The sequence below is a fragment of the Aethalodelphis obliquidens genome, unplaced genomic scaffold (assembly GCF_003676395.1).
Source record: "Aethalodelphis obliquidens isolate GAN/ISIS:26980383/991018 unplaced genomic scaffold, ASM367639v1 scaffold47, whole genome shotgun sequence".
NCBI lineage: Eukaryota > Metazoa > Chordata > Mammalia > Artiodactyla > Delphinidae > Aethalodelphis > Aethalodelphis obliquidens.
The window spans coordinates 802,351-830,286 of NW_020837991.1; the positions used below are offsets into that span (position 1 = coordinate 802,351).

Consider the following 27,936-nt stretch of genomic DNA (forward strand, 5'->3'; position numbering starts at 1 on the left):
AATTCGAATGTTGGTGCATTTAATGTTGTCCCAGTGGTCTCTGAGACTGTCCTCAGTTCTTTTCATTCTTTTTTCTTTATTCTGCTCTGCAGTAGTTATTTCCACCATTTTATCTTCCAGGTCACTTATCCGTTCTTCTGCTTGTTATTCTGCTATTGACCCCTTGTAGAGTATTTTAAATTTCATTTATTGTGTTGTTCCTCATTGCTTGTTTCATCTTTAGTTCTTCTAGGTCCTTATTAAATGTTTCTTGCATTTTGTCTATTCTATTTCCAAGATTTTGGGTCATCTTTACTGTCATTATTCTGAATTCTTTTTCAGGTAGACTGCCTATTTCCTCTTCATTTGTTAGGTCTGGTGGGTTTTTATCTTGCTCCTTCATCTGCTGAATGTTTTTCTGTCTTCTCATTTTGCTTATTTACTGTGTTTGGGGTCTCCTTTTTGCAGGCTGCAGATTCGTAGTTCCCATTGTTTTTGGTGTCTCTCCCCAGTGGCTAAAGTTTGTTCAGTGGGTTGTGTAGGCTTCCTGGTGGAGGGGACTAGTGCCTATGTTCTGGTGCTGAGGCTGGATCTTGTCTTTCTGGTGGGCAGGTCCACGTCTGGTGGTGTGTTTTGGCATGTCTGTGGGCTTATTATGATTTTAGGCAGCCTCTCTGCTAATGGGTGGGGTTGTGTTCCTGTCTTGCTAGTTGTTTGGCATAGGGTATCCCACAGTGTAGCTTGCTGGTCATTGAGTGAAGCTGGGTGTTTGTGTTGAGATGGAGATCTCTGGGAGATTTTCACTGTTTGATATTACGTGGAGCTGGGAGGTCTCTTGTGCACCAGTGTCCTGAAGTTGGCTCTCCCACCTCAGAGGCACAGCACTGACTCCTGGCTGTCGCACCAAGAGCCTTTCATTCACACGGCTCAGAATAAAAGGGAGAAAAAGTAGAAAGAAATAATGAAAAAGGATAAAAGAAAATAAAGTATAGGAAGGTAAAATAAAATATAGTTATTAAAATAAAAAATAATTATTAAGAAAATAAAATATTTTAAGTAAAAAAAAAAAAAAAGAAAGAAAACGGATGGATAGAACCCTAGGACAAATGGTGGAAGCGAAGCTATACAGACAAAATCTCACACAGAAGCATACACATACACACTCACAAAAAGGGGAAAAGGGGAAAAAGTAATAAATCTTGCTCTCAAAGTCCTCTTTCTCAATTTGGGATGATTCGTTGCCTATTCATGTATTCCACAGATTCAGGGTACATCAAGTTGCTTGTGGCGATTTAATCCACTGCTCCTGAGGCTGCTGGGAGAGATTTCCCTTTCTCTTCTTTGTTCACACAGCTCCTGAGGTTCAGCTTTGGATTTGGCCCCGCCTCGGCGTGTAGGTCGCTGGAGGGCGTCTGTTCTTCACTCAGACAGGATGTGGTTAAAGAAGCCATTGATTCGGGGGCTCTGGCTCACTCAGGCCAGGCGGAGGGTGGGGTACAAAGTGCGGGGCAAGCCTGCGGCGCTTCTGCCAATTTTTTGATTGGCTTGTTTGATATTGGGTTGTATGAGCTGTTTGTATATTTTGGATTAATATCTCTTGTCAGTTGCATCATTTGCAAATATTTTCCCCCATTCTGTAGGTTGTCTTTCATTTTGTTGATAGTTTCCTTTGCTGTGCAAAAGCTTTTATGTTTGGTTAGGTCCCATTTGTTTATCTTTGCTTTTATTTCTTTTCCTTGGTAAACTGATTTAAGAAAATATTTCTATGATTTATGTCCAAGAAGTTTTACCTATGTTCTCTTCTAGCAGTTTACGGTGTCATGTCTTATATTTAGGTATTTAAACCATTTTGAGTGTATTTCTGTGTATGGTGTGAAGGAGTGTTCTAATTTCATTGATTTACATGAGGATGTCCAGCTTTCCCAACACCACTTGCTGAAGAGACTGTCTTTTCTCCATTGTATATTCTTGCCTCTTTTGCTGTAGATTAACTGACAATAGGTGTTTGGGCTTATTTCTGGGCTCTCTATTCTGTTCCATTGATCTATATGTCTGTTTTTGTGCCAATATCATGCTGTTTCGATTACTGTAGCTTTGTAGTATTGTCTGAAGTCTGGGAGGCTTACATAATGGCTATAGAATTTTTGGTAAAGGAACCTCTCTCATTCCTGATATTGGATTTATGTCTTAACTTTTTTTCTGATTAGTCTGTCTAGAGGTTTATCAATGTTACTGATCTCAACCAGCTTTTGATTATATAGATTTTTTCTACATTTTTCTCTTTTAATGAGTTATACTCTGATATTTATTATTTATTTTCTCCTGCTTACTTTGGATTTATTTATTTATTCTTCTTTTACTAGCTTCTTCATGCGAGGGTTGAGGTTATTCATTTATATATATCTTATTTTCTAGTATAGGTATTTAGTGCTCTAAATTTCCTTCTAAGTAGTGGTCTTCCACCAATTTTGGTATGTTTTGTTCTACTTCCCTTCAATTCAAATTACTTTCTGATTTCCATTTTGATTTCTTCTTTGATCCTTGGACATTTTAGATGTATTTACCTACACCAAATTTGGGGATTTTTGCAGTTACCAAATTTAATTTCACAGTGGTCAGAGAATATATTTTGTAAAACTTGAATCCTTTTGAATTGATTGAAACCTGTTTTATGGTAGAATGTGGCCTAGTCTCATAAATATTCTATTTGCACTAGAAAAGAATATGTATTCTGCTGTTGTTGGTTGGAGTTATGTCAATATGAACAATTAGGTCAAGTTGACTGATAATGTTATTCAGGTCATTCATATTCTTGCTGATTTTCTGCCCACTTGTCTATCAATTATTGAGAGGTGGATATAGAAATCTCTGACTAAGGCTGTGGATTTGTCTATTTATCTTTGCAATTCTATGATTTTTTGCTTTACATATTTCAAAATTTTGTTACTAGGGTACATAAACATTTAGGGTTATTATGTCCTCTTGAAGAATTAACACCTTTATCATTATGAAGTACCCTTCCCTATCCATAGTAATATTCTTGCTCTGAAAACTAATTTGATCTTAATGTAGCAATTCCAGCTTTCTGTTAGTGTGGTATATTTTTATCATCCTTTTACTTTTAACCTTTTTGTGTCTTTATATTTAAAGTGCATTTCTTGCAAATAGCTTATAGTTGGGTCTTGCTTTTTTATCCAATCTAATAATCTGTCTTTTAATTGATATGTTTAGATCTTTGATATTTAACTTGATTAGTGATATGGTTGAATTTAAGTGTATCATCATGTCACATTTTCTAATTGTGATTTTAGTTATAATTATATCACTAACTTCAAGTGATATTATACCACTTAACATAAAGGATAAGAATCTTATAGTAGTATAATTCTATTTCTCAACTCCTGGCCTAGGTGTCTTCCCCTGAGAGTCCTGAATTAGAGCCAGGTGACCCTCCTCTAGGCTCCTGGCAGCCACCACCTCCTGTGAGAGAACACATCCCACATGGTAATGTCTTTGCCTGCTTGTAACATGTATACGGCAACCACAAGTAATGCCACAAGAGGGTGGTTGAGAAGCTTGGAAAGATAGGGGCTGGTGGTAATCAGAGAGGTAGAGATGAGACATCTGATGATGTGTCCTGGTCAGGGCTAGTCAGGCAAAGCAAGAGCTAAAACTTATACAGTGGGATCAGAGCTCACAATGGCACTCACCATTTGAGGATCTTGAGTCTTCCCTAAAGATCTTTGCAGGTCATGGGGAACAATGGGCTATTTGAAAGAATGAACCTATCTATCTATCTATCTATCTATCATCTGTTTTCTTAGGTGGATCAGCCTAGATAGGTAGAAGATAGGTAAATAGGAACATAGATTCCTTGTTTCCATATATCTAACTGTATTTATCTATAGATAGATAAATAGATATATAGATAGTTTCTATAGATGATAGATAGATAAATAGATAGATAGGGCAAACAGTGTTTTATGATTAACCAGGGTTGGGTTGTCAGGAAGTGGCTTCAGTCAAAGGTTACTGAGGAGCAGCAATCAGAATTAGGCAAATGTGAGGAGATGAAGCCTGGATAAGCTGGTGACCTGAGTCAGGAAGTGGTGGATCCTGCAAGACCCACACCATCATATCCTGAACTGCTCTTGTGGCCTAGTACTGCCTTAGCTTATGTTCATTTATGATGTATCTTATTTCTCTGTCTAGCTTGTTGGAGGCCTATCTCATAACTTGTCAATTTATTCTTCTCCTTTAACATCTAGCATGGTGTCTGGCACCTATTATATGTTCAGTGCAGAAATGTAGAGGAGAATGACATTGATAAGACCAAAATGACATTTCAGGTTCATGTACCTGGAAGATTAATGATGTCATATAAGAACTAAGACAGTGAGGGAAGAGAGAGTTCTGTGGGGGAAGATGGAATGTTTATCTGTGAATCTTGTAGCACGAGGTTCAGAGGGCAATATCAGGTAGCTGATTGGGTTCACAGTCTTAGAGCTCAGCAGAGACAGGGTGGGGAAATGGCAGAGGAGGTACAGAGGAAGCTTGGGAGCCGAGGAGTGGATGCTTGGCTAAACTGAGCTCTGGGTGCAGGCAGTGGACTCCCTTCTCTTGGACAAAATCACTCTCAACCAAAATTTCCCATGATCGGTGATACATTTATTTTGTCCACAACTAGAAAAATGAAAGTGCACTACTTGAGCATTAACCCATGGGTTGATCTGAGGAGAGTAGCCTGTCCTGTTTGATTTGATGGGCTAGAAGGCAGCAAGGCTCTGGGGGTGCGTGAGGGGCTGAAGGTGACGCTGGAGAAGATACCTGCAGAAAGGAGCCCTGGGGACCTGGAAGGCCAGATTCAGTTTCTGCTTCTCCAAACACAGAGGTGGAGAGGCTCCCACAGGCTAGCCCGGGAGCTGAGCCGAGCAATGCTCCTGTGTAGCTATTCAAAGTTGGTCAGCTGCTTGAGAGAGTGGCAGTCACTAATATGGCTTGAAAGAATGGCTAGAAAGTCTCTGATGCTTTAGGGATGGGCTTTGAATGATATCCACTACATAATGAAGTTCAGAACATTGGATGAAATAATGGCACTCTCTGCACCTTCTCTGAAGCTGCTGCACCACCTTATCCCCCCATTCCTGTCCCAGTGCAGCATTTGTGTGTGTGTGTGTGCCGGGGACCAGCCCCAGCTGGACAGGTTTCACCCAAAGGGGAGACGGAGTCGGCGTGGACAGAGCACAAGACACCTCAGAGGATGCAAGGATCTGTCAGCTTTATTGCCATGACTTCAAAATACTTATACTCTAAAGCAATCTCATTTTCAATCTTAATAACCCCATTCCCATGTCAAAAAATCCCTTACAAGAGCCATAAAACAAAAGTAATTTACATAAGCAGATTACATCAGCAGGTTAAACAGGTTAAGTAATCTTCTTATCGCTTGTAGTTTCTTTTATCTCCTGTGGTCAGGTATATCTTGGTCACGTCTAGGTCAGGAATTCTGTCTGCGGTTTTATCATTGTTCTTAGAAGAATTAGATGTTTTTGTACCTGTTTGTTTTGTTCAATCAGCCAGATCTTCAAAACACAAACTCAAGCACATTATTCTTTAGCACCAGTAAATATTTACAGGCTGTTTCAATCTACCTCTATGATCAAAGCAAGACACAGAATAATCAATAACTCTAGGGGGTCTTGGGGGAGGGCATTGTACCTTAAATTTGCCACCAAGTTCCTTTGCAAAATACTTACAAAATATAATTTGTGCTTTATATCTATTCTTATACGGAAAGCAATTAAACTTAAAAAAGGCTGCCAAATAGTCTACTCTATTCAATTTGCTATATACCTACTGTAGTATAAAACCTCCCCTCCACCATACCCAAGTGTTTCCTAACATATCTCTAACTCCCCAGGAGGGCCAAAACTCATTCAATTTGTCTTCTAAAGTAAGCTTTTGCCACACAAATGTTCCTGTTGTATTTTCCTGAACCCAATGCCCTGGCCTGGGAGTGGGGATATCAGGTGTAATCATTAAGGGAGCCGGAGTAATCACAATCTTTTTTGGTTTTACCCTAGGTCGGGGTCTTTCCCTAAACCCTCCATCAAATCTGGGAATATTCTCCAACATTAACAATTATCCCATAAAAATCACTTCAAGCAAAAACAGGGGAAAACTAGGGGAACCGCACAGAGGAGAGCTTTGCTTCTCCACATTTGTACCTAACAGTGCCAGCTTTGCTTAGCACTATGGGTCTCGTCCGTGCTGAGACTCAAAGGCACTTCCTATACGGCTCCCGACATGTGTGTGTGTGTTCAGCATTTCAGAAACCTAATTCATATGTTTTTATCCTCTTCCTCCTCCTCTTCCTCCTTTTTATATTATCATAACCTCACAGGTTGTTTAATGAGGTGTGAATTATGGAGGTGTGAATTATGTTTATTGAGGGAATTATGGATCTGTTTCTCTGTAGAGGCTTTCAGGTTATACCCAAGTTTCTTCTGTTTTAGCAAGCTACAAAGAATCAATATGTACTGAATGGAAGTACTTTACTTATCTTCATTCTAAAAACTTTTCATCTTTGAAAGGCTGACCCTTTAGAGAAAACCATGGTGGCATTTTCCTTGTCATTGAGCCCAGGCTTGTGCACTGCTTCACAGGTCTTGGGAGAATTGCCCTGCCTTGACTCTGCTCTGAGCTAGTGTCAACTGATCTAATCCTGCTTGAAACTGTGTGTTCTTTTAATTTCATCTTGAATTTTTAACATATGTAGTATAGTGCATTGTACATGACAGGTGATTCATGAAAATACTGTGCTTCCTTATATTCTTTTAGTGGATATTTTGAGAAATTTATGTAGTATCTTTAACAGTAAACTAGAGGTTAAAAGTAAAATTTCATAAGATATTCTAGTATCTTAGGAGCCAATGAATTGGCAATTCATTTTTCTCTTCTCTGTCAGAAGAGGTTTAAATTCACTGATGGGTGAAAATTTGCCTCATTCTTTTAATTTCAGAAGTGCATAAAGTTGTCTACATTTCTCTCCTTTGTGTTCTTTCATAGACACAAGCTCAACTTGGGGGCCTGGTCAGGAGGGAGGGCTCTCCCCATCTCCTGCTATTACCAAATGCCCTACTGGGGAGACCAGGCACCACCTACTACACTTGTATTTCTGATGTGTATTAGATCTGTTTAAAAGATTGGGCGATGTCTGGATTTTGAACTGAGATCTGAACTACTGGCTCCAAAAAGTAATTTCTTGGGAGGGAAAAAGTTTGTTGGGTGTTAACTTTCATACGCCTATTCAAGAATTTATTCTTCACCCAAAGAGTTGAAATTATCTTTGCATCTACTGTAATTTTTAAAAGTCAGCTTTGTCTTCTGGTTCTCTCATAATAACATGAACGCTAAGAAGCCACTGCTTTGGTTTGGTCCTTGGAGATCTGCATCACAGGTGTGTGTTTTCTCTTCTTGGAGGGTGCTGAGGGGAGTAGGTGCTGATGTCTGAGATTGCAGGAGAATGAAGCCTTGGCTTTCCTTTCCTGCAGAACTGAAGCATGAGATCCATGTCTGGCGCCTTACTGCACAGCGCATCAGCCCAGCCAGCCGTGAGGAGACAGCGGTTCGAGGTCTACTCCTGGGGAAGGTGCTGACACTGGAGCGCTTGCTGGCCCGAAGGCTGCACAGCTTCCAAAGGTATCAAGCCAGGCCCTGCTCAGACCACTCTTGGTTTACAGCAGTGGTTCTTATCTTTACCAGTTATACTCAATGGTTGGATTGTATCAACAACCTATTTATGACCACCCTAAGAGTGTCCAAATGTCATGTGCAAAATGTGAGCTAAAGTGATTGTGAAGAGTACCCCACGGTACTGCGAAAGAGTAACACTAGCTGCATGCTAGTAAGTAAGTTTTGGGTGCCATACACTGTGCTAAACCTGTTATGGTGCAGCATTTTATTTAACTCTCACTTAGCTCTCTGGAATGTGTGCTGATATTAGCCCCAGCTTAAGGATGAGAAAACTGAGGCTCAGAGAATTTGAGAAACTTGCCCAGGGTTTTGCATCTAGGAAAGAGTGATGCCAGGAATTGAGTTCACACTCAACTACTGCCTGTCACACTTCACACCTAACACATTGCATAATAAAAATTAAAAATATATATATATATAACAAACTAATCTAACAAAATATTCTCCCAGTAGTTGATTTTCCAGGAACTCAAAGAATACCTAATTCCTGCTCAATTCATTTCTTGGAGTTTTTTTTTTTTTTTGGCCACCTTACAGCATGTGGGAAATTAGTTCCCTGACTAGGGATTGAACCAGGGCCCCCTGCATTGGAAGCACAGAATCTTAACCACTGGACCACCAGAGAAGTCCCTTGAGTTTGTTTTTAATCAAAGCTGAGACCTAACAGTAACAGTGAGGTGCTGAGTTTTTCCTCCCCACTCTGATGAGGTGCTGAGTTCCAACCTGTCTTTACGCTGGAAGTACTGACAGAAAGAGCGAGAGCCTGCTCACTCCTCAGGGATGTGGAAGCATTCCTGCAGTAGGGTTGAGAACTGGGTGGAGATGAGAAGTCTGTCACGGCAAGGGGAAATGTGAGTCCTTGTGAAGGTAGTGAGAATGATCTTACATATTGCAGTTTGCTGAGACCAGCCCTGTGTTCTCAGAGAGCAGGCAAGCAGACTGAGGACAGGAGCTGGGCACAGTGCCAGTGCCAACCACTGAGGGCTGTCTAGTGTGGCTGTAGCCTGGTCTGAGAGTGGGGGGAGAAGGCCACAGGCGAGTATGTAGAGACTCACTCTGTCTAGAGATGTAGCCCAGTGTGAAGCACTGTCTCAGCATCCTCAGCTCCATCTCATCTCAGGACCTACCTGTGTCCTGTGACGCTGGAGAAGCAGGACCTGGTACCCCCAGGCTACTGGAAGGCCCTGAGTTGCAGGCTGGGGACAGAGTGACCAACTTCAACAACAGGCATGGATCTTAAAAGGAAAAACTTTGTAAATTAAAGATGCAAGAGTAAATTGCCCTGAATGTATTTAATCTACTGGCCTTCAAGTTTCAACGTGTTCCATCTGGTATGGATGTTAAGACACAGTCAGTGTATCTCAGGGTTAAAGTGTGAAGAATTCACCAAGTTTCCATCAACTCATCCTGTTTTGATAATGCCCCTCTCCCAGCTCAAGATCTGCTGGAAGTCATTTATATCTTCATGAAATTTCAAATCCAAGGGAAACTGAGGCCCAGAGAGGGCAGTGGCTTTGTAAGGCCACACAGTCACTGGAAGCAGATAGGAATGAGGGTGATCTAAGGCATGTGCTAACTCTTCAGGTCCTGTTTCTACATTTTTTTAAAAAAAAATTGTCATTAGAACCATTCAGTTGGGTCTGCTGTGATTTCCTTTAGGGTCTGTACTGGCTGTGTGGTCGACCTCCACTGACACTATGACACGTGAGTGCTCATGAAGACTAAATTCTCCACCACACAGCTTCTTTTTCCTAACTGGTGAGGGAGGAAATAAAGCAGAAAAGAAAAGATGAGTTGATAGGAAAGGTTAAAAAAGAACTGCAAGTTGGAACAAATAGAGGTGACAAATGGAAATAGAGATGGGCGGATACCATGACCAGAGGGGGAAGGAAGCAGACATAAGTGCTTCAAAGTAGATTTCCAATTGATAAAAATCACCACTAAAGCAAGTGGCATTTCTTTTACTGTTTTTTCCTTTATTTAAATTATAAATATAACACATCCTCATTCTGAAAAAAGATTCAGAAAATTAATAAGTAAAAAGAGGAAAACCAAGGTGGCTTACTGTCTCATTCCCCTGTTGACATTCTGGCCAGTGTTCTTCTGACATTTCCTGTGCTATGCTCGCACGTGCCTCATTGAACAGTCCGGTCATTTCATGTATTACTTTTCCTTGGGAATCTAGAATGAGCATCGTTTCCAATTCATGAACCCAGTTCTACCAGGCTCCTTACACCACGAGGCCTGCCCCATTCTGTGGCCACACCTGGCGTCACACTGTGGACGGCGTCCAGGCCAGGGGACCATGCTGTGTGCCACTGCTGAATGCCACCTTGCTGGCCTCACCGCTCGATGCCACCAGGAAAATGATGTCTGCCCTTTTCTCTTTTAGACAGATCTCACAGGAAGATAAAAATTGGGAGACCAATATCCAGGAGCTACAAAGAAAGGTATTGTGGTTTCTTTTCTCAGGGATTCCTTGAAGAACAGAGTAGATTCCTTTTCCTTACTTCATGTGAAGTTGCAACTGAAAGTCATCTTTCTTTTATTCCTGTAGTTGTACACAAGACATAAGTTATTTCCAGGAATTAATGGGAAAGATAATTTTCCAGACATGGTAGGCTTATTTTGTCCAGGAATTTAAAAGGTAAACTTATTATGTTCCTTTAAAATAGGGCAGCACTTTCTGTGGTTGGCCGGCTCTCAGCTCCCCCTGACCCTGAAAGGCAAGTCTGTGGTTCCCATTGTGTGGGTGAGGAGATGGAGGCCAAGACAAGGGAGGCGTGCTGCTTGAGATGGAACACCTTTTGGGGCAGAGATGGGGTGTATGTCTTCTGTTGTACGGCTCTGACGTTGGGAGGCAAAGCTCATTTTGGGCTCTTTTGCTCACTTTCCCACCTAGGTGGAATTTCTCAGCCCCCCTGAGGACACATAATGCCCCTCTCCCAGCTCAAGATCTGCTGGAAGTCATTTATATCTTCATGAAATTTCAAATCCAGGTAGTTTCTTTCCTAGGGAGAAGTTGAATACCTACTCTCTAATTATGATAGGAACATTTTGTCCTTCGCTAAAGGAAATTTAGACATTGGGACCTGGTAGATAACATGTTCTTTGAGTCTGTCCTCCCAGCATCTGTCCCACTCAGATGGTCAGGGTTAGGGAAGACGGGTGTGGCTATGACATTTCTCTGGCTTCAGGCTTAAACGGACCCTGCCCACCTTTTCTAGTAGTTCTGGCTGCAAGTTAGGGGTGAGACTGTGTACCTCTCTGTATACCTGGTGGACAAGGACTGGGGAGCTGGGCACTACCCCTGCATTGTTTCTCAGACTTCTCACTTTGATGACCTCAGATAACCAAAGGATAAAATTTGACAGGCACCCCAAAATAACAGAGTACAAACTTTGATCATCTTATACCAGCCGAGCGACACTGGAATATTCTTTGACCTCCCTGCTCCCTCCATTTCCAATCCTGGAGTCGACCATGGTAATACCCAGTTTCTGTGGTTAACCTGGCCCAGGGAGATACCATGCCCCTTTCTTCCTGATTCTCCATCACAGACTCATCTAGCAAAATTGGCTTCCTTGGTGGGGGAAGGGGAAGATGAGTGGGGGCTGGCCAAGCCTTGGCAGTGGGTGGGGAAGGAAAACAGGAGCTCCCAAAGCAGCCCCCATGGCGTGTGAGCAGGGGGCCAGGGGCTGCTGTCAGAGTCATTGTGACACAGAGTGATATGCTTGTGGTTTTTATGGCAGCAGCTTTAACTGTGTGACCAGAGAAATCAAGAGAGAATACCTATCTCTAACTCTACCTATACCTACACCCATAGTCATGTCTGTGTCTATGTCCATGTCCATGTCTATACCCCTGTCTATACCCTTATCTATATCTACATCTATCTCTACATCTATATCTTTATCTACACCCATATCTTACCCATAGCTCTGTCTATATCTACCCATACCTACACCTGGATCTATATTTATATAGCCTTATCTATATTTACATCTAGACCTGGATATCCTAGGCATAGACTAACAGACAGAGGTGCTAGTGGGACCACAATGAGGAAAGGACATAGTGCAGTTGTTGGTTCACACCGTGGAGTGTGATTCACACAGGGGCCTAGTTAGATGTGTGTGCTTCTTGGGACCTAACTCCCTGCCCCAGTCCCACACAGCACAGCACCCTTTGGGGACCTTGCCCTATCTTGCCCTGTGGCTCAGGCCCACTGGAAGGAGGTCTGCAACTCCAAGGTTAAGGAAGGTGTTGCAGAGTACCTCCCCTCACCCCCTGAATGCCTGGGGCAGGATCCCATATGTGTCATCTGGTGACTAGGGGACTGCTGAGTGCATTCAGCAGAAGTCCTGTTATTGCAAGAACATTTTAACCTCAGTACCACATGAGCAGAGATTTGCATAATAGAGGGAAAGTTAAACTAAAAGGCTATTAACACACAGTACCCGTGGAAATGCATGTGTCTTGAAGGGCCAGGTCCCTGGAGGTTAATGTGTAGGCTTCACAATGGCTTTATTTTATCTGATGCTGGCAGTGGGGCTGGCAACAGCTTAGCATCTGTGTCATATTAAAAATGCATTTAGTCCGGTGTCATTTAAAAGGATTGTACTGGGCTTCCCTGGTGGCGCAGTGGTTGAGAGTCTGCCTGCCGATGCAGGGGACGCGGGTTCTTGCCCCAGTCCGGGAAGATCCCACATGCTGTGGAGCAGCTGGGCCCGTGAGCCATGGCTGCTGAGCCTGCACATCTGGAGCCTGTGCTCCACAACAGGAGAGGCCACAGCAGGGAGAGGCCCCTGTACCACAAAAAAAAAAAAAAAAAAAGAAAGGATTGTACTATATTTTTTATGTTTATTTTTCATAGATTTTGATTTCAAGATTTTGAATGATCTAATCTTAAATCTGTACAGTTTTCCTTGTAACACATGATCTTATCTTTCAAGTTCAAGTTGCTATATTTTTCATCATAAGGAGAAATTTGTAGTGATTCAAATCACGTAGGATTGTGGACACATTGCAGAAATCAGATTACACTGAGTAAATGAGTTGTGTTTTCCTCTCTCACAGCACAGGATATCAGACAGGATTCTGCTCGCCAAATGCCTGACAGTGTTGGGATTTGTTATCGTCATGTTCTTTCTCAATTCGCTTGTCCCTGGTGTTCATCTTGATATTGGTGAGTCTAATTTTTGGGGTAGCTTTTGTTGATGGGCTTTTCAAGTGACATCACAGTCTGGAAGGGAATGTTTCAAAGCTTGTTCCCAGATGCTGGTGAGGGCTGAGAGGGATAGTTTTCTGGAGGAGAGGGAGAGGAGGACAGAGAGGGCGAGAGAGAGATACATCTCAGTGCCATGGGTCCTCAGCCCCTCCAGGTTTAACATTAGAAGGGATAGAGAAAAGGGTGGATAGCATCATCTCTATCATATTTAATAATCAGATCTTCAAACTGTTACCTGAGAAACACCTCTAGAAGAGATAAGAGGTCATATCATCAAGGCCACAGTCCTGCAGTTTGTGCAACCCGACCTGACGATTAGATGAGAGACATTAGTGAAGGGGCCAGAGAATTACAAGAAGTCTATGCCGGTCCTTCTCCTTACCCAATGGTGCATCCATTTTCCCTATGCAACAGAACTCCATTTTCCCACCTGCTCCCATAGATTTCTCTTCTCTTGCTTTCACAGTCTTATGGCTCTCACTTTGTACTTTCCCAAGGTCTAGGTTGCGTGGCCCATCCCCACCTGACACATGGCCATCTTGTAGAATGAGTTCACCAGATATCGTGTTTACCTGGCATTCTTCTACTCTCCATCAACATTTTCATGTTACTTAGATCTTTCTAGTTGATTTAATAGTTATCTCTATTGGTGTCATTATTTAAAACAAAATAAAACCACTTCCAAAACCCACCTCACATGAAAGTATAGATATAAAGTTAAATTTGAGGAAGTGTCAAGGAGCATTTTCTTTAAACAAAATCTTTACCTATGGTTTTCCTTCAAAAGTGAGCTCTGCTAATATGTTTTTATAAAAATTTGACTTACTGCAACATTTGAAGAATATAACTTCTGTAGAAAGCAAAGCTTCTTAACTGTGTAAAATAGACGGATAACAGGGGCAGGCTTAGTTATTCAAACCACAGCATTGTTCCTTTAGTTCTTGGCTACCACTAGGAATCTTTATATCTCTAAAGATTAAACAAGTACAACAAAATTGGTATTTTGTGGGCAGGTGGGTTCCATTAGGTAATTCTTTTGGGTGTTCACAGATTATTTTGCTGTGGTCCGAGCGCGGGTTGGAAAAGAATTTCCAGACACAAGGCAGAATGTAAGGGAGATAGGGTTTATTAAAGAGAAGGGTCACTGCAAGAACAGTGGACTGACTTCCTGGTAGTCAGGGAAAGTCGACAATGAGCATGGGTTGCTTGTCTGTTTTTATAGCCAGGGAACCTGTAAGTCATCTGCTGACTGGACAGAGTACGTATACTTTCAGTGTGCTGAGCGAGAGAAAAACAGGGGAAAGTCTTTCCTTATATGGGATGGGAAAGGGACAGGGCATGGTGCTTGGGAGGGCTCTGGGTCATTGCAATGGTCGCATTGTGACAGAGTGATGGGAGTCCTGTAACTCTTTGTTCTGGCAATATTTGCCCTTTGAGTTTACCTTGTTCTTTGTCCTTGGAGCACACCACATTTCCCCCTCTCTTTATTTAAAGGGCCAATTCTTTGGCCCTATTGGATCCCTGCTCATGTCTACCTACCTGCCTAGCTCCTTCTCAGGTGTTTGGGAACCCTTTTTGTAAGGAGAATGGCCGACAATCTCTCTGGCTGCTTCCTGCTGGTTGGGGGCATCGTAGGGGCCCTGGGTTCCTGATGCCTGCTCTGTCAGGGTGTGTTCACGGAGGGAGACGAGAGTCCAGGGAATGATAAGAAGGCTTGTTCCAATGTAGTTCATGTGCCAGCTGGCTGGTACTCTTGTTGTAGCACCATCTGGAAGTGAATCTTTTGAACCTGTTGGGAGATGAACTTAGATCATGTGTTAATAATGCAGGGGCCAAACAACAAAAGAAAGGCTATCAGGATTAATGGTCCCAACAAGGGCAATAGCCATGTCCATATCTGGATCCCCACAGAGGAGAGGAGGCTAGAAAGCCAGCTGGGGCCCTGTCCTGCCCTCTCTTTTAAATCTTCTATTAATTTGATGTTTTTCTTTAGAATCTGAAGGTTTTCTTCAATCTGGCTGGAGGTATTAAGCAGCATATCTAATTTAGTAGGGCACAGACACTCCCTGCCTCAGCTGTTATAACATTAAGGACCCTCCTATTTTGTAAAACCACCTCAGCCAGAGAGCCTAGGGATGACTGCTGTTCCTCAATGGCTGCTACTGTAGCCTTCCAAGATTCCTGGTCCATGATGGTGAGACTGAGAACACTCCTCTGTAAGGGGGGTATGCCTGCAAACCAAAAGAACCCTCTAAAGACACTATGTATTATGTTGAGCCTATCAAGCATTGGTTTATTGTAAGCATGTCCAGTCAGTGGTTTATTTTTGTCTCTCCCAGACAGGTCTTAAGACCTCCTCAAGGAAGGACCCAAGGTTGGGAATGCCTCCTGAGGAAGCTAAATCCTTCGTAATGGTCGCCTCTGGGACCACAGCACTAATTGTGCGGGAGCCCCCTTCAAAGTGTGGGAAGATCCAGATAGACCCCGTTACCACATAGAAATGAAAATCCAGTGCCCCTCAAAGATACCCCTGTTGTGGGTCCCCAGAGCCAGGCCCTGACCTTTTGGGAGTCTTCCTCTGGAAATAGACTGGGGTCCCATGGCCTAGGATTAGATTGGGAAAGCCAAACTCTGAGGAAGTAATCATCTATACATAAAGGGGAGAATCCAGGCTCTGACTTATTATGAGTGTGACGGGGGGAATTGGCATAACAAATTTCTGAATATTAGCTGAATTATATTATATTTTGGAGGAGAATCTTGCCAGGAGGTTAAACTAAGTGTCCAGTGGTCACGCCGATCCCCATGTATTTAGTTCCGAGGGCCGAGCTGTTTATGGGGATATGGTCTTCATTAATATATTTCTTAGTCTCATTTTTCCTTGAATTTCCCCAACACAAAGTGAAATTAGCTTCATGTACATCATATTTATTTTCCTCTGACCAGGGATTCCACTCCAGGCTAGTCTGATTAAAATTGAGGGTATAGTTACAAAGAGTCATTTAACCAGCCCAAAATTGGTCCCCGTCCATCCAGGTTTTAGAAACAGAGCTGTGCCTCATCTGCCCAAGCTTGGGCTAATGCCCATATCCTGTTTTTCTCTTCATGAGTACAAGTGGTCAGGACTACATGAATGTCTTGCCAGGTCAGGTCAGAGGCTATAGTGAGGGCCTGAAATTCCTTAATAAAAGTGGTGGGATCCAGACTGAAGGAACCTAACTTGTTTTGAATTTGGGAAATGTCAGACATGGGAAAGGGAACATGGACTCTAATAGTGCCCATGTATCCATTTGCTATTTCCCTTAAGGGAAGCATATTAGAATCTGTTTCCTGGTGTTGGGCAGTCCTCCATCTTATGTGGGGAGGGGAGGGGGGCTTTCGCCCTGATAAGGGAGTGGCTGTTGGGCAGCTGTGGGTTGAAGTGGGGTGGGTGCTGAAGCAAAGGGGGTTGATGGGGTGGAGGACAGGAAAGGTCGAGTAGAGGATCGTCTAGGAGATCTGATGGAGAGGGAGACAGAGGGGGTCAGGGGGATAAGACAGCAACAGAAAGACACATGCAGCATGAGTCCCTCAGATTGGGATTCTAAGTAAGGGCTATAAAGGTCTGGACATAAGGAACCTCTGAGTCCTTTCTTTGTTTCTGGCAAAAGAGATCAAGTTGGAGGATCGTGTTATAATTTAGTATGCCATTAAGAGGCCATTTTTCTTGGTCCCCCAGTTTATACTGGGGCCAAGCTGTGTTACAAAACAAAATGAGCCTCTTCTTTTTGTGATTTTCAGGGTCAAATATTTTTCCAGTTCCTGAGGTTACAGCCAAGGGGTGAGTCTAAGGGAGGCCCCCGAGACGTAGTAGAACCCATTCTTAGACTATATGCCATAGAATGGGGGTACTGAGAGTCACTGGCTGACAGAAAGCCATCCTCATTGTCGCAGTGATCTCTCCATGTGATTAATGCACAAAATAGGCCGACAGTCCCAACAGTTGTGTCTGACCGTGAGAGGTGACCCCTGAGCATGTGACTAAGGTACAAACCATGTGACTGAGGCACAAACAGTGCGACTAAGGCACCGTGCAACTCGGGCAAAGAAAGAAAGAGAGAGAGATTCCCAGGACCCACCAGGTGACTCACCATTTGGCGATTCCCTGAAACGTGAAAAGGCACTCCTGGGATGGCTCAGATGCAGCCTGAGCTCCTGTAAATCAATCCGGATGGAGAAAAAGGTGAAAGTAACATAGAAGACAGGCTGAGGAATCCACCTCGTAGTCCTGCTAGGAAGGCGGCAGCCAAGGGGAGGGGGCTCAGTGTTCTGCTTGAACCAATTTGTGCCTCACAGTGCATGGAAGTTGTCTTGCTGGGGGTAGACACTCTAACAACCTGATCTGTTCTATGACTCCCTTACCCTTTCACGGGAGTCTTCAAGTGGCAGGCGCCCTAATGGCTTTTAAATGCCTGACCCATGCCCGCACAATATCAATTGGCCTAGTCCTCAGAAGGAAGACAGAGGCACCCTCACCCGTTCTGGGCGGCAGTTATTGGGTTGAAGTGAGCCGTGGAGCCTTCGGAACACACCAGGGTGTGGCCCTGGCCAGAGTCCCTGTTGCTTCCACGGCAACTTGCCTGTTCACAAAGGATCCCAAGAAATGAGGAGAGGAGGTGGGGGAGGAAAGGAGGTGGGGGAGGAGATCCCCCCAAGAGATATCCCCATATGGACCACCAAAATGTCGTGGTCTGAGCGTGGGTTGGAAAAGAATTTCCATACACAAAGCAGAATGTAAGGAAGTTAGAGTTTATTAAAGAGAAGGGTCACTGCAAGAACAGTGGACTGACTTCCCAGTAGTCAGGGAAAGTCGACAATGAGCATGGGTTGCTTGTCTGTTTTTTTTTCTTTTTTTTTTTTAACATCTTTATTGGGGTATAATTGCTTTACAATGATGTGTTAGTTTCTGCCTTATAACAAAGTGAATCAGTTATACATATACATATGTTCCCATATCTCTTCCCTCTTGCGTCTCCCTCCCTCCCACCCTCCCTATCCCACCCCTCCAGGTGGTCACAAAGCACCAAGCCGATATCCCTGTGCCATGTGGCTGCTTCCCACTAGCTATCTACCTTACATTTGTTAGTGTATATATGTCCATGACTCTCTCTTGCTTTGTCACAGCTTACCCTTCCCCCTCCCCATATCCTCAAGTCCATTTTCCAGTAGGTCTGTGTCTTTATTCCTGTGTTACCCCTAGGTTCTTCATGACATTTTTTCCCTTAAATTCCATATATATGTGTTAGCATACGGTATTTGTCTTCTTCTTTCTGACTTATTTCACTCTGTATGACAGACTCTAGGTCTATCCACCTCATTACAAATAGCTCAATTTCATTTCTTTTTATGGCTGAGTAATATTCCATTGTATATATGTGCCAGCCAGGGAACCTGTAAGTCATCTTCTGACTGGGCAGAGCATGTATATTTTCAGTGTGCTGAGCGAGAGAAAAACAGGGGAAAGTCTTTCCTTATATGGAATGGGAAAGGGACAGGGCATGGTGCTTGGGAGGGCTCTGGGTCATTGCAATTGTTGCATTGTGACAGAGTGATGGGATTCCTGTAACTCTTTGTTCTGGCAATATAGGCCCTTTGAGTTACCTTGTTCTCTGTCCTTGGAGCACACCACATATTCTGTTTGTTTTCTTTATTTTTTCTCCATGTTGGCAAAGGTTATTAAGCTTGAAGGAAAGTTACTGTCTCAGCTACAGGAGCTTTCAAATCTATAATATTTCACTGGCAGCTACTTTATGAGAAACAGGTCATAAAATTGTATTTAAACTTCACCATCATACTTACAATTGTTCTGCTTACAACTTTTTAAAATTGAAGTATTTTTGGATTACAATGTTGTGTTACTTACTGCTATACAGTAAAGTGACTCAGTTATACATATATATACATTCTTTTTCATATTCTTTTCCATTGAGGTTTATTGAATATAGTTCCCTGTGCTATACAGTAGGACCTTGTTGTTTTGTTTCTAACTTTATTTGAGATTCTACTTTAAAAGAACACGTCACACATTTTAAAGACTGAAGAAATATATTGGAGTTTGCATGCAATTTTGCTAGCATTTGGCAGTGGTATTTGTAGAAATGATAATACTTTTAAAAGTTAAAGTCACATCTTTTCCCATATCTATGGACTTTAAAAAATCTTGATTACCATGAAATGTTTTATTTTAGCCTGAGAAGTCTATACTTTTTACGAAGATGTCACATCTTTTTTTTGTGTGTTGTTGCATCTGGGATTGAAAGGCTTATTTTGTTTCTGCTTTCAAATCTCGTGTTTTCAGTTAGGATTGTGTACAAATGATTTTATCTGGGGATCCTAGAACACGTAATCTGTATATTTGCATATTCACTGTGATGGGAAAGAGTTAGGTTGACTAAGAGAAAGGCTTGATTAGCATATATGTTAAATGGAATACAGTTTCCTTAGAGTTACAATAACTCTCTTAATGGGAACAGGGGCAAATTTTATACAAGATCTTCCCAGGGCTTCAGCAGATAGAGATATGATCATTCGTCTTTGGTGAAGTGCTGTTTTGAATATGACATACTGGGTAAGTTGAGCATAATACAATGTAATGCCATATAACATGAGGTGATGTCACATTACACAACATGCATCATGTAACATGTGACATCATATAACACAATGTGATGCCACATGACAAGGTGGTATCATATAAGGTGCACCATGTAACACATGTAACATCACATAATACAATGTGGTGTCATATAACACCATGTCATGTCATGTAACAAAACATGACATCATATAATACATTCCTTTATTTAAACATCATAACCTAAGCACAGCAATGATTATCATTCTTTTTTCTTCTTACTTTATTTTTTAAATTATCATAGAGCAAAACTGATTTTTCTTTTCAAATTCAAAATTCCATGAACTTTAACAAAGATGTATATTTATGTAACTGCCACTATAATCAGAATACAGAATAGTTCCATCACCCCTCCCAAAATTTCTTTGTGTTATTCTTTTGTATCACCCTCTGCCTTAATCCTGGTGACTCCTGATATGTTCTCCATCACTATAGTTTTGTCTTTTGGAGAATGTCATATACATGGAATCAGACAACCTTTGGAACTGACTTCTCTCACTCAGATTCATCCAAGTTGTTGCAGGTATCAATAGTTCATTCTTTTTGTTGCTGAGTATTGTTCCATGGTATGGATATACCACATTTTGTTTATCCATTGGCCCATTGAAGGACATTTGGGTTGTTTCCAATTTTTGATGATTGTGAGTAGAGCTACTCCAAACATTTGTGTACATGGTTTTGTGTGAACTTAGGTTTTTATTTCTCTTGGGTAATTACCAAAGAGTGGGACTGCTGGATCATATTGTGAGTGTGTGTTTAGCTTTAAAAGAAGCTCCTGCACCACTTTTCAGAGTGACTGTAGCACTTTGCACTTCCACAGTAGTATATGGGAACTCCAGCAGCTCTACATCCTCACCAGCATTTGGCATGATTAGACTATGCCTTAAATCTAGAACTCACGCTTCATAATCATTTGTTTACCTCTCTGTCCCCTGATATCCCCCTCCCCAGCTAGATTCAAGGGCATGGTCCATGTCTTCTAGGCTTTTCTCTACTCAGTGCCTTGTGTTAATGCCTGACACATTAGTAGATACAATATATAGGTATATGGAATGCATGAACAAACTTCTTATTGATTCTTATAGATTCCAACTTATTTCATGATTGTGAGAATATCATGTGTGGCTGATTCAGCCTGTGTTCTCTAGAGAGCAAAGCCTTGTGTGGGTGTTCTTCATTGGAGAGTATGATCCCAGGAAAGAGAAGTAAGGGACAGAGAAGTAGGGTGGTGAAGGGAGTGAGTCAAAACAAGGCTGAATCACTATCTGGCTACATTATGGGCCACTGGTCACTGCATACAGTAGGATTGTCTGAGAAGAAACATGAGATGTGTCTCAGGACTGTCCATGGGGTTGCAGGGAGAAAGAGGGAACATTTATCCATTGGTCCAAGTTCTTTCCCATGGAATGCCAACTTGCAGGTGCATACAGCTAATAAATGCATGAAGGGCACGCAACAGAGGAGCCCCAGCTGGGAAGCAGCTGTTGGTGCATGGGCTCAAAGACAAATTTGGTCAGGGTGCACCTGTATGAGGACATGTTTACACAGAGCTGGCCACTGCCATAAACTTCTGGTGAGTGACTGGAGAACCCTGAAGGACCCAAGTGCAATAGGTGGCACAACAGTGAAGAAAGAAAAGTGACTAAGGGCCATGGTCACAATTCATATGCATCTGGCAAAGAGATAGTTCCCCGATGTGCAGGGATCTTTATCTAAAATGTACACTGGAATTAACTCCATATTGCTCAAGCTGTTAAGTACAGACAGGTCCATAGTCTCCACATGAAATTCTTGGTGCCAGATATGTTTCAAAATTCAGATATTTTTGTTTATATTTTATGAAGACAATTAAGTGCACACACAATTTTATATGATGGAACAGCCCCGAGAGGTTCAGGTCCAGCACCCTGTCCTCCGAACATTAGTAATTCTACAGTGAAACCTGAATATTTTCTACAAGGTGGGACAAATTATGACCACAGATAGCCTCATTTCAGTTCAAATCAGGTTTTGTTGAATTTTGACATTAAAAATTTGCTTTTCCAAACTTTGGGATTTTAGAATCGTGGATAACTGATTATGAAAACTATAGGAATCAGCAAGCTGGATTCAAAATGTTATCTTTGTCTTTAAAATTTAAAACCTTGATTAACAATTTTTTAGGTCTCCTTCTTTGATAATTAGCTCAGAACGTCCCCCTAGGTTCTCTCACAATGAGTTTGAGTAGATTTCAGTTCTGGAGATATTTCTGTAATTATTTCCTTGATATGGTTTCAAGGAAACTGGTGTTGTCAGTGTCCTTTGGTGTCCTTTGTTGAGAAATTTTATTGTCTTTGTTGAAGTATTTTTAGCTACCAGTAAAACAATCTACTTGATATCAAGCAAAATAGGGGATTATTAGAATGATACTGGACTAACCCGCAGACTCCAAGGGACAGTGGGCTCTGTGAGAGAGGGGTTGGAGTGGAGCGGGGAGAGCAGACTTAGGAAGTAGAAAGGCATCCAGACAGAGGGCATACTGCTGTCCCCCAGACACATTTTGTTCTCTTCTAATTGCCTTGTGCTTCTCCATGGACCATTTTCTTGTCTTTTTTCTGCTCATGGCAGAACAGAGATGGTCTCATTAGTTTCCCGATTTATAGGATCTCAATTTCAGCCACACAAAGAGAAATGACTATTTTGAATCCCAAATTCCTTGGAGAAGAGTTTGATTGACCCAGGTTGGGTTAATTTCCTTTCCTAACCCAGAAATTATGACCAGGATAACAGGGCCACATGGAAAACATGGCCAATCAATTTAAAAGGAAAATATAACTAAAATATTAAAAATACCTATAAATGAAGTGAAAGACACAAAATGGACAGGAATCCTGAATAGACTCTTCACAAAAGAAGGTATTAAAATGACTGAAATTGGGCTTCCCTGGTTGCGCAGTGGTTGAGAGTCTGCCTGCCGATGCAGGGGACACGGGTTCGTGCCCTGGTCCAGGAAGATCCCACGTGCCTTGGAGCGGCTGGGCCCGTAAGCCATGGCCGCTGAGCCTGCGCGTCCGGAGCCTGTGCTCCGCAACGGGAGAGGCCACAGCAGTGAGAGCCCCGCGTACTGCAAAAAATAAATAAATAAATAAATAAAGGCTGAAATTACCAATAAGCATATGAAAAGGTGCTTAACCTTATAAGTCACCAGTAAAATGTGAATCTGAACCACAACAAGATACTGCTATATCCACACCTAAATGGCTAAAATTAAAGGCTGACAACACCAAATATTAGAGAATATAGAGCAACAGGAAGTGTCATACACTGCTGATAAGATTGTAAATTTGTACAGACTTTTGAAAATGATTTGGTAGTATTACCAAAGTTTAGGACAATGCATATTTATAGCCCAGAAAGTTTGTTCTTAGTTATATTCCCAACAGAAATGTATATGTCTGCACACCAAAAAACATGTCTTAAAATGCTCATAACAGCATTATTTATAGTAACCCCAATCTGGAAGCCATTCCATATCTATCAACTCTAGAACTGATAAATTGTGAGATAATCATACAGTGGAATACTATACAGAAATAAAAATAAATATATTCCTTAAACTGTAACGATGTGACTGAATCTCACAAACATGTTGAGCAAAAGAGAAGTCTGATTGAAACTCATATAATACATAGTATATGATTCCAGGCATGAAGACTCAGAAATGGGCAAGTCTACTTTATGGTGTTAGGAGTCAGTGGTTGAAGGGAGAGTGTAAGGAATGGAAGGAGATCTAATTCAGCTTTTGTTGATAATGTCCTGTTTCTTGCCCTTGGAGGAGGTTACATGGTTGAGTTTCCTTTGTAACTGAGCTATATGGTTTATTTAAAATCAATGCACTTTTCTGTGTATATGCCATAGTTCAATTAAAATGTTTATTAAATGATTTAATGAATATATTTACTGTATCAGTCAGGCTTCTGCAAGAAAACAGATGACATACTCAAACTTGGTAATTTGAATGAATTTACTATTGGGCAAGATGGAGGAATCCACAAGGGGTAGAGTGGTATCCCAGAGCCAGTGTGTGTGTGTGTGTGTGTGAGAGAGAGAGAGAGAGAGAGAAAGAGAGAGAGAGAGAAAGTTCTTTCTAAGAACTAGAAGGATGTAATGACAAGGCCACCTTGACAAGAGCTGTGTGACCTTCAGTGAAAGGACCCTGTAGGGAGGGGTCCAAAATAATGAGTGCTGTGAGCCCTTGTACCCAGACTCCATCTCCTGCTGGGCCTCCCCTTGCAGAGCACAGCTGGAATCCTGGGTATGAGAACCTCTTGATGTGGTCCACACAGGCAGAGAGTGGGAGGGGGTGGAGGAGAATGGAGAGGGATGGGCAACTCAGCAGGTTCCTGTCCACCTACATTCTCCCATCAGTATTGGTGGAAAGCTTTAGTTGCAGCAAAATGCTTAGAAATAGTATCACTTATTTTTTAATTATCTTTTTTCAACCTCAATTATTTAAAAACTACTGACTTGATGTAATCATGGTGTTTCCTAAGTCTGATTGGAAGAGCACAGAGCTTCCAGGTGTTGAAACAGAGGTATAAGCTTCCCTCTGAGCTTTGATGTCAAAGCTGCTGCTGGATGTTTGCAGCCACATCCTTGGATCGAGTAGAGTTAGGGAAGATCGGAGGCCAGATTGCCCTGGTTCAAAGCAAAACTCCAGTACTCAGTTGCTTGATGCTTGTGGACACCTGTAGCATGTCTCAGTGCTCCCTGTAAGGAGGTTGTGAGGACTGAATCACCTCATACAGACAGAGGTCTCAGAAACAGCACCTGGTGCCAGATTGAGTGTGATGTGAATGGACAGTTTATGCTGATTGCTAAACAACTCAGGAAAATACAGGATGATGAAAAATGGCCTTGCTTTTGCTGGATTTAAAATGAAACTAGAAAGAATAGGACTTTTCTCATGAGAGGACACCTTGCAGACAATATAGTAATTGCACAGGTAATGAGATGCTCCCTCCTTTTGGTCCCAGGCAGTTGCCCTATGTGTGGTTAGTAGAACTTAACCCCTTGGTGACTCTGCTCATTGTTACCTTCAAATCTAACTCATCCCATGCTGCCTGTCCTACTTGCCCACCCAACTGTGGACTGGGAGCTCCCCAAGAGCAGGCTTAAGCTTGTATCCTGGAATCTCAATGCTTGGGTGAATGACAGGTTCAGTGGTAGATTTAAAACTACCCCCTGGACACCCACAGTATTTCTTTGCAACAGAAAGTCTTATTTGTGATAAATCTCATGTGGGTTACTTTAGGTAGTCGATGGCCAACACACATTAGATACCTCACCAAAGGAGAGAGGCAGGGTAGTTTCTACTCCATCCAGTACGCACAAGCCATTCATGAGTTTTTCTTGTTTGAAGGATGAATATGAGGTTTGTAACTGTTAAGATATTCTCTAGAGATGCATCCTGTGTGGCTTAAGACATATAGGTTATCTCATCTTAACTTCAGGTAGTGGATTTATCAGGACAGTATTGCTTTTGATCAAAGGCACCTGAAAGGGCTTCCCTGGTGGCGCGGTGGTTGGGAGTCCGCCTGCCGATGTGGGGGACGCGGGTTCGTGCCCCGGTCCGGGAAGGTCCCGTGTGCCACGGAGTGGCTGGGCCCGTGAGCTGTGGCCACTGGGTCTGCGCGTCCGGAGCCTGTGCTCCGCAGCAGGAGGGGCCGAAGCAGTGAGAGGCCTGCGTACCGCAAAAAAAAACCAAAGGCACCTGAAAAATGTCCAGAGCAGGACCAGGTACAATATGTTCTGTATAAAAAGACTGCAAGGTTTCAGATAGAACACAGTCAAGTTGTATCTCTGAGCACATGAGACAGATCGACTTTTGGGGAGAGGTTTCACACGTGGAATTACCAGATATGTTTTTAAGTAGTGAAACCATCCCATTTGAAGACTGAGCACATGAGAGGAGTCCACCTTGGTGCAATGGAAAAACACTCTCACAGACTGGGGGCTGAATCTTGGTTTTGCCCCCAACAAGCTGTGTAGCCTGAAGAAAACCTTGGGAGCCTCAGAGTTTCCTCATGGGAGGGGTTGCTGCAAGGTGACCAGAGCTCCTTGCCAAGGAGGCTGCTTAACAAATGGTAGAAGTCCTTGCTCTGCTTTCCTCTGAATCATATTGCCCAGGGCTTTAGGAATGGGGGTAAAATGCCCTATTTAGCTCTTTGTTTTGCATTGAAACTTGGCCCTGTTGGAGATTTGAGTGAGAAAGTACAGAGCCACCTATCATAGGTTTTGTTTTAAGGAATGGCAGAGCTCTTGATGAAAGATTAATGCCCCAAGAGGGTGTTGATAGGAGTGCCACAGGATAAAGACAGCTCAGGTAAATGTTACTTTTTATCTTTATCCATCTCCACCCAACCGAAATTTTAATTTTTAGAAGAGTCTCAATGGCAGGTTGTTAGAATTTGTAATAGAATGTGAAGCTGGGAACTGTATTGTTCCTATCAGCAGCCTTTTCTTCCAGCATGCTATAAAACAAATACCACTTCATCCTTTATCGCTGGGTGTCATTGAGGAGCCAGCACTGAGTGAGAATGGAATGGAATGTTATTGGCAGTGACCTGGGGGGACACATTAGAAGGTACTGCTGGGACTTCTCAGTGAAGGCACCAGGCATTGCCAAGCAGATGTACTTATGCACAGGCAGTTTGATTAGTGCCACTGGTTTCTGCAGGCAGTGTGATTAAAGTTAAGGGAGAAAGTGAGGTTTTGCCAGAGACAAGGAAGACTTCATTCAATTGCAGGTTATTGAAGGGAATTTTTCTGACACAATTAAACTCTGTGAATACAGAACCTATTATAAAGTTGGCTTCATGAGTACTATGACAGGAGTTTTGGCTGGAAGGAAATTCAGGCCTCCACAAATGATAAAGGAAAACAGAGAGTCTTACAGGGGCTTCTGTCTTCCTGTCCTGACTGGTGTTTCTCTTATGATCATGGAAAATAACTTGTGTTTTTACTGAGTTTGAGAGATTCTTATTGCCATATAGCAGAGCAAACAATGAGATGCCATTTATGTTTGTAGAAAAGCATCATTCAGAGAAAGGGCAATTGGTGCAATATTTTCCTTACTGAGAATTTAAAGAAAAGATATGATGATCAATTAAGAAATCTTTAGACTAAAAATCAAGTAATTAACCAGCAGATGTGATGGATTAGGTAAGCAACTATCTGTCTGTGGTAGATGCTCTGAAGAGTTCAGACCAAAGTGATAAAGTCTAGTCAGGCAGACAAAGCTGCACACATGGAAAAATCAGGCATTCCAGCTACTTTGCTTAGAAAACTTCAGTGGTTTCTGTCTGTCTGCAGAATGAAGTCCTAGCACCTCTGCAAAAGGATAATGCACTTCCCAAGCAGAACACCTTTCTTACTTATTTTTTTTATTGTGGTAAAAATATATATATCATATGAAGTTTGTCATTTTATCTATTTTATCATTTTATCTAATTTTTAAACATCTTTATTGGAGTATAATTGCTTTAAAATGGTGTGTTAGTTTCTGCTGTATCACAAAGTGAATCAGCTATACGTATATATATATCCCCATATGCCTCTTGCATCTCCCTTCCACTCTCCCTATCCCACCCCTCTAGATAGTCACAAAGCACAGAGCTGATCTCCCTGTGCTATGCGGCTGCTTCCCACTAGCTATCTATTTTACATTTGGTAGTGTATATATATCCATGCCACTCTCTCACTTTGACTCACTTCCTCTTCCCTGTGTCCTCAAGTCCATTCTCTACATCTGTGTCTTTATTCCTGTTCTGTCCCTTGGTTCTTCAGAACCTTTTTCTTTTTTAGATTACATATATATGTGGTAGCATATGGTATTTTTTTTTCTCTTTCTGACTTATTTCACTCTGTATGACAGTCTCAAGGGCCATCCCCCTCACTACAAATAACAGTTTCATTTCATTTTATGATGAGTAATATTCCATTGTATATATGTGCCACATCTTCTTTATCCATTCATCTGTCGATGGACACTTAGGTTGTTTCCATAACCTGGCGATTGTAAACAGTGCTACGTTGAACATTGTGGTACATGACTCTCTTTGAGTTATGGTTTTCTCAGGGAATGTGCCCAGTTCTCCATAGTGGCTGTATCAATTTATATTCCCACCAACAGTGCAAGAGGGTTCCCTTTTCTCCACACCCTCTCCAGCATTTATTGTTTGTAGACTTTTTGATGATGGCCATTCTGACCGGTGTGAGGTGATACCTCACTGTAGTTTTTTTTTTTTTTTTTTTTTTT

General features: G+C 42.1%; 1 protein-coding gene across 5 annotated transcripts in view; it reads left to right on the top strand.

Annotated features, from left to right (window-relative positions):
• Positions 1–27,936, top strand: part of OCA2 (OCA2 melanosomal transmembrane protein) — a 257,199-nt gene that overhangs the window by 143,113 nt on the left and 86,150 nt on the right. For all 5 annotated transcript variants that reach the window (XM_027082471.1, XM_027082468.1, XM_027082473.1 and 2 more), the window contains 3 exons: positions 7,533–7,680; positions 10,127–10,184; positions 12,814–12,922. In XM_027082471.1, the coding sequence (XP_026938272.1) occupies positions 7,533–7,680; positions 10,127–10,184; positions 12,814–12,922 (315 nt within the window). The remainder of the gene's footprint in view (positions 1–7,532; positions 7,681–10,126; positions 10,185–12,813; positions 12,923–27,936) is intronic.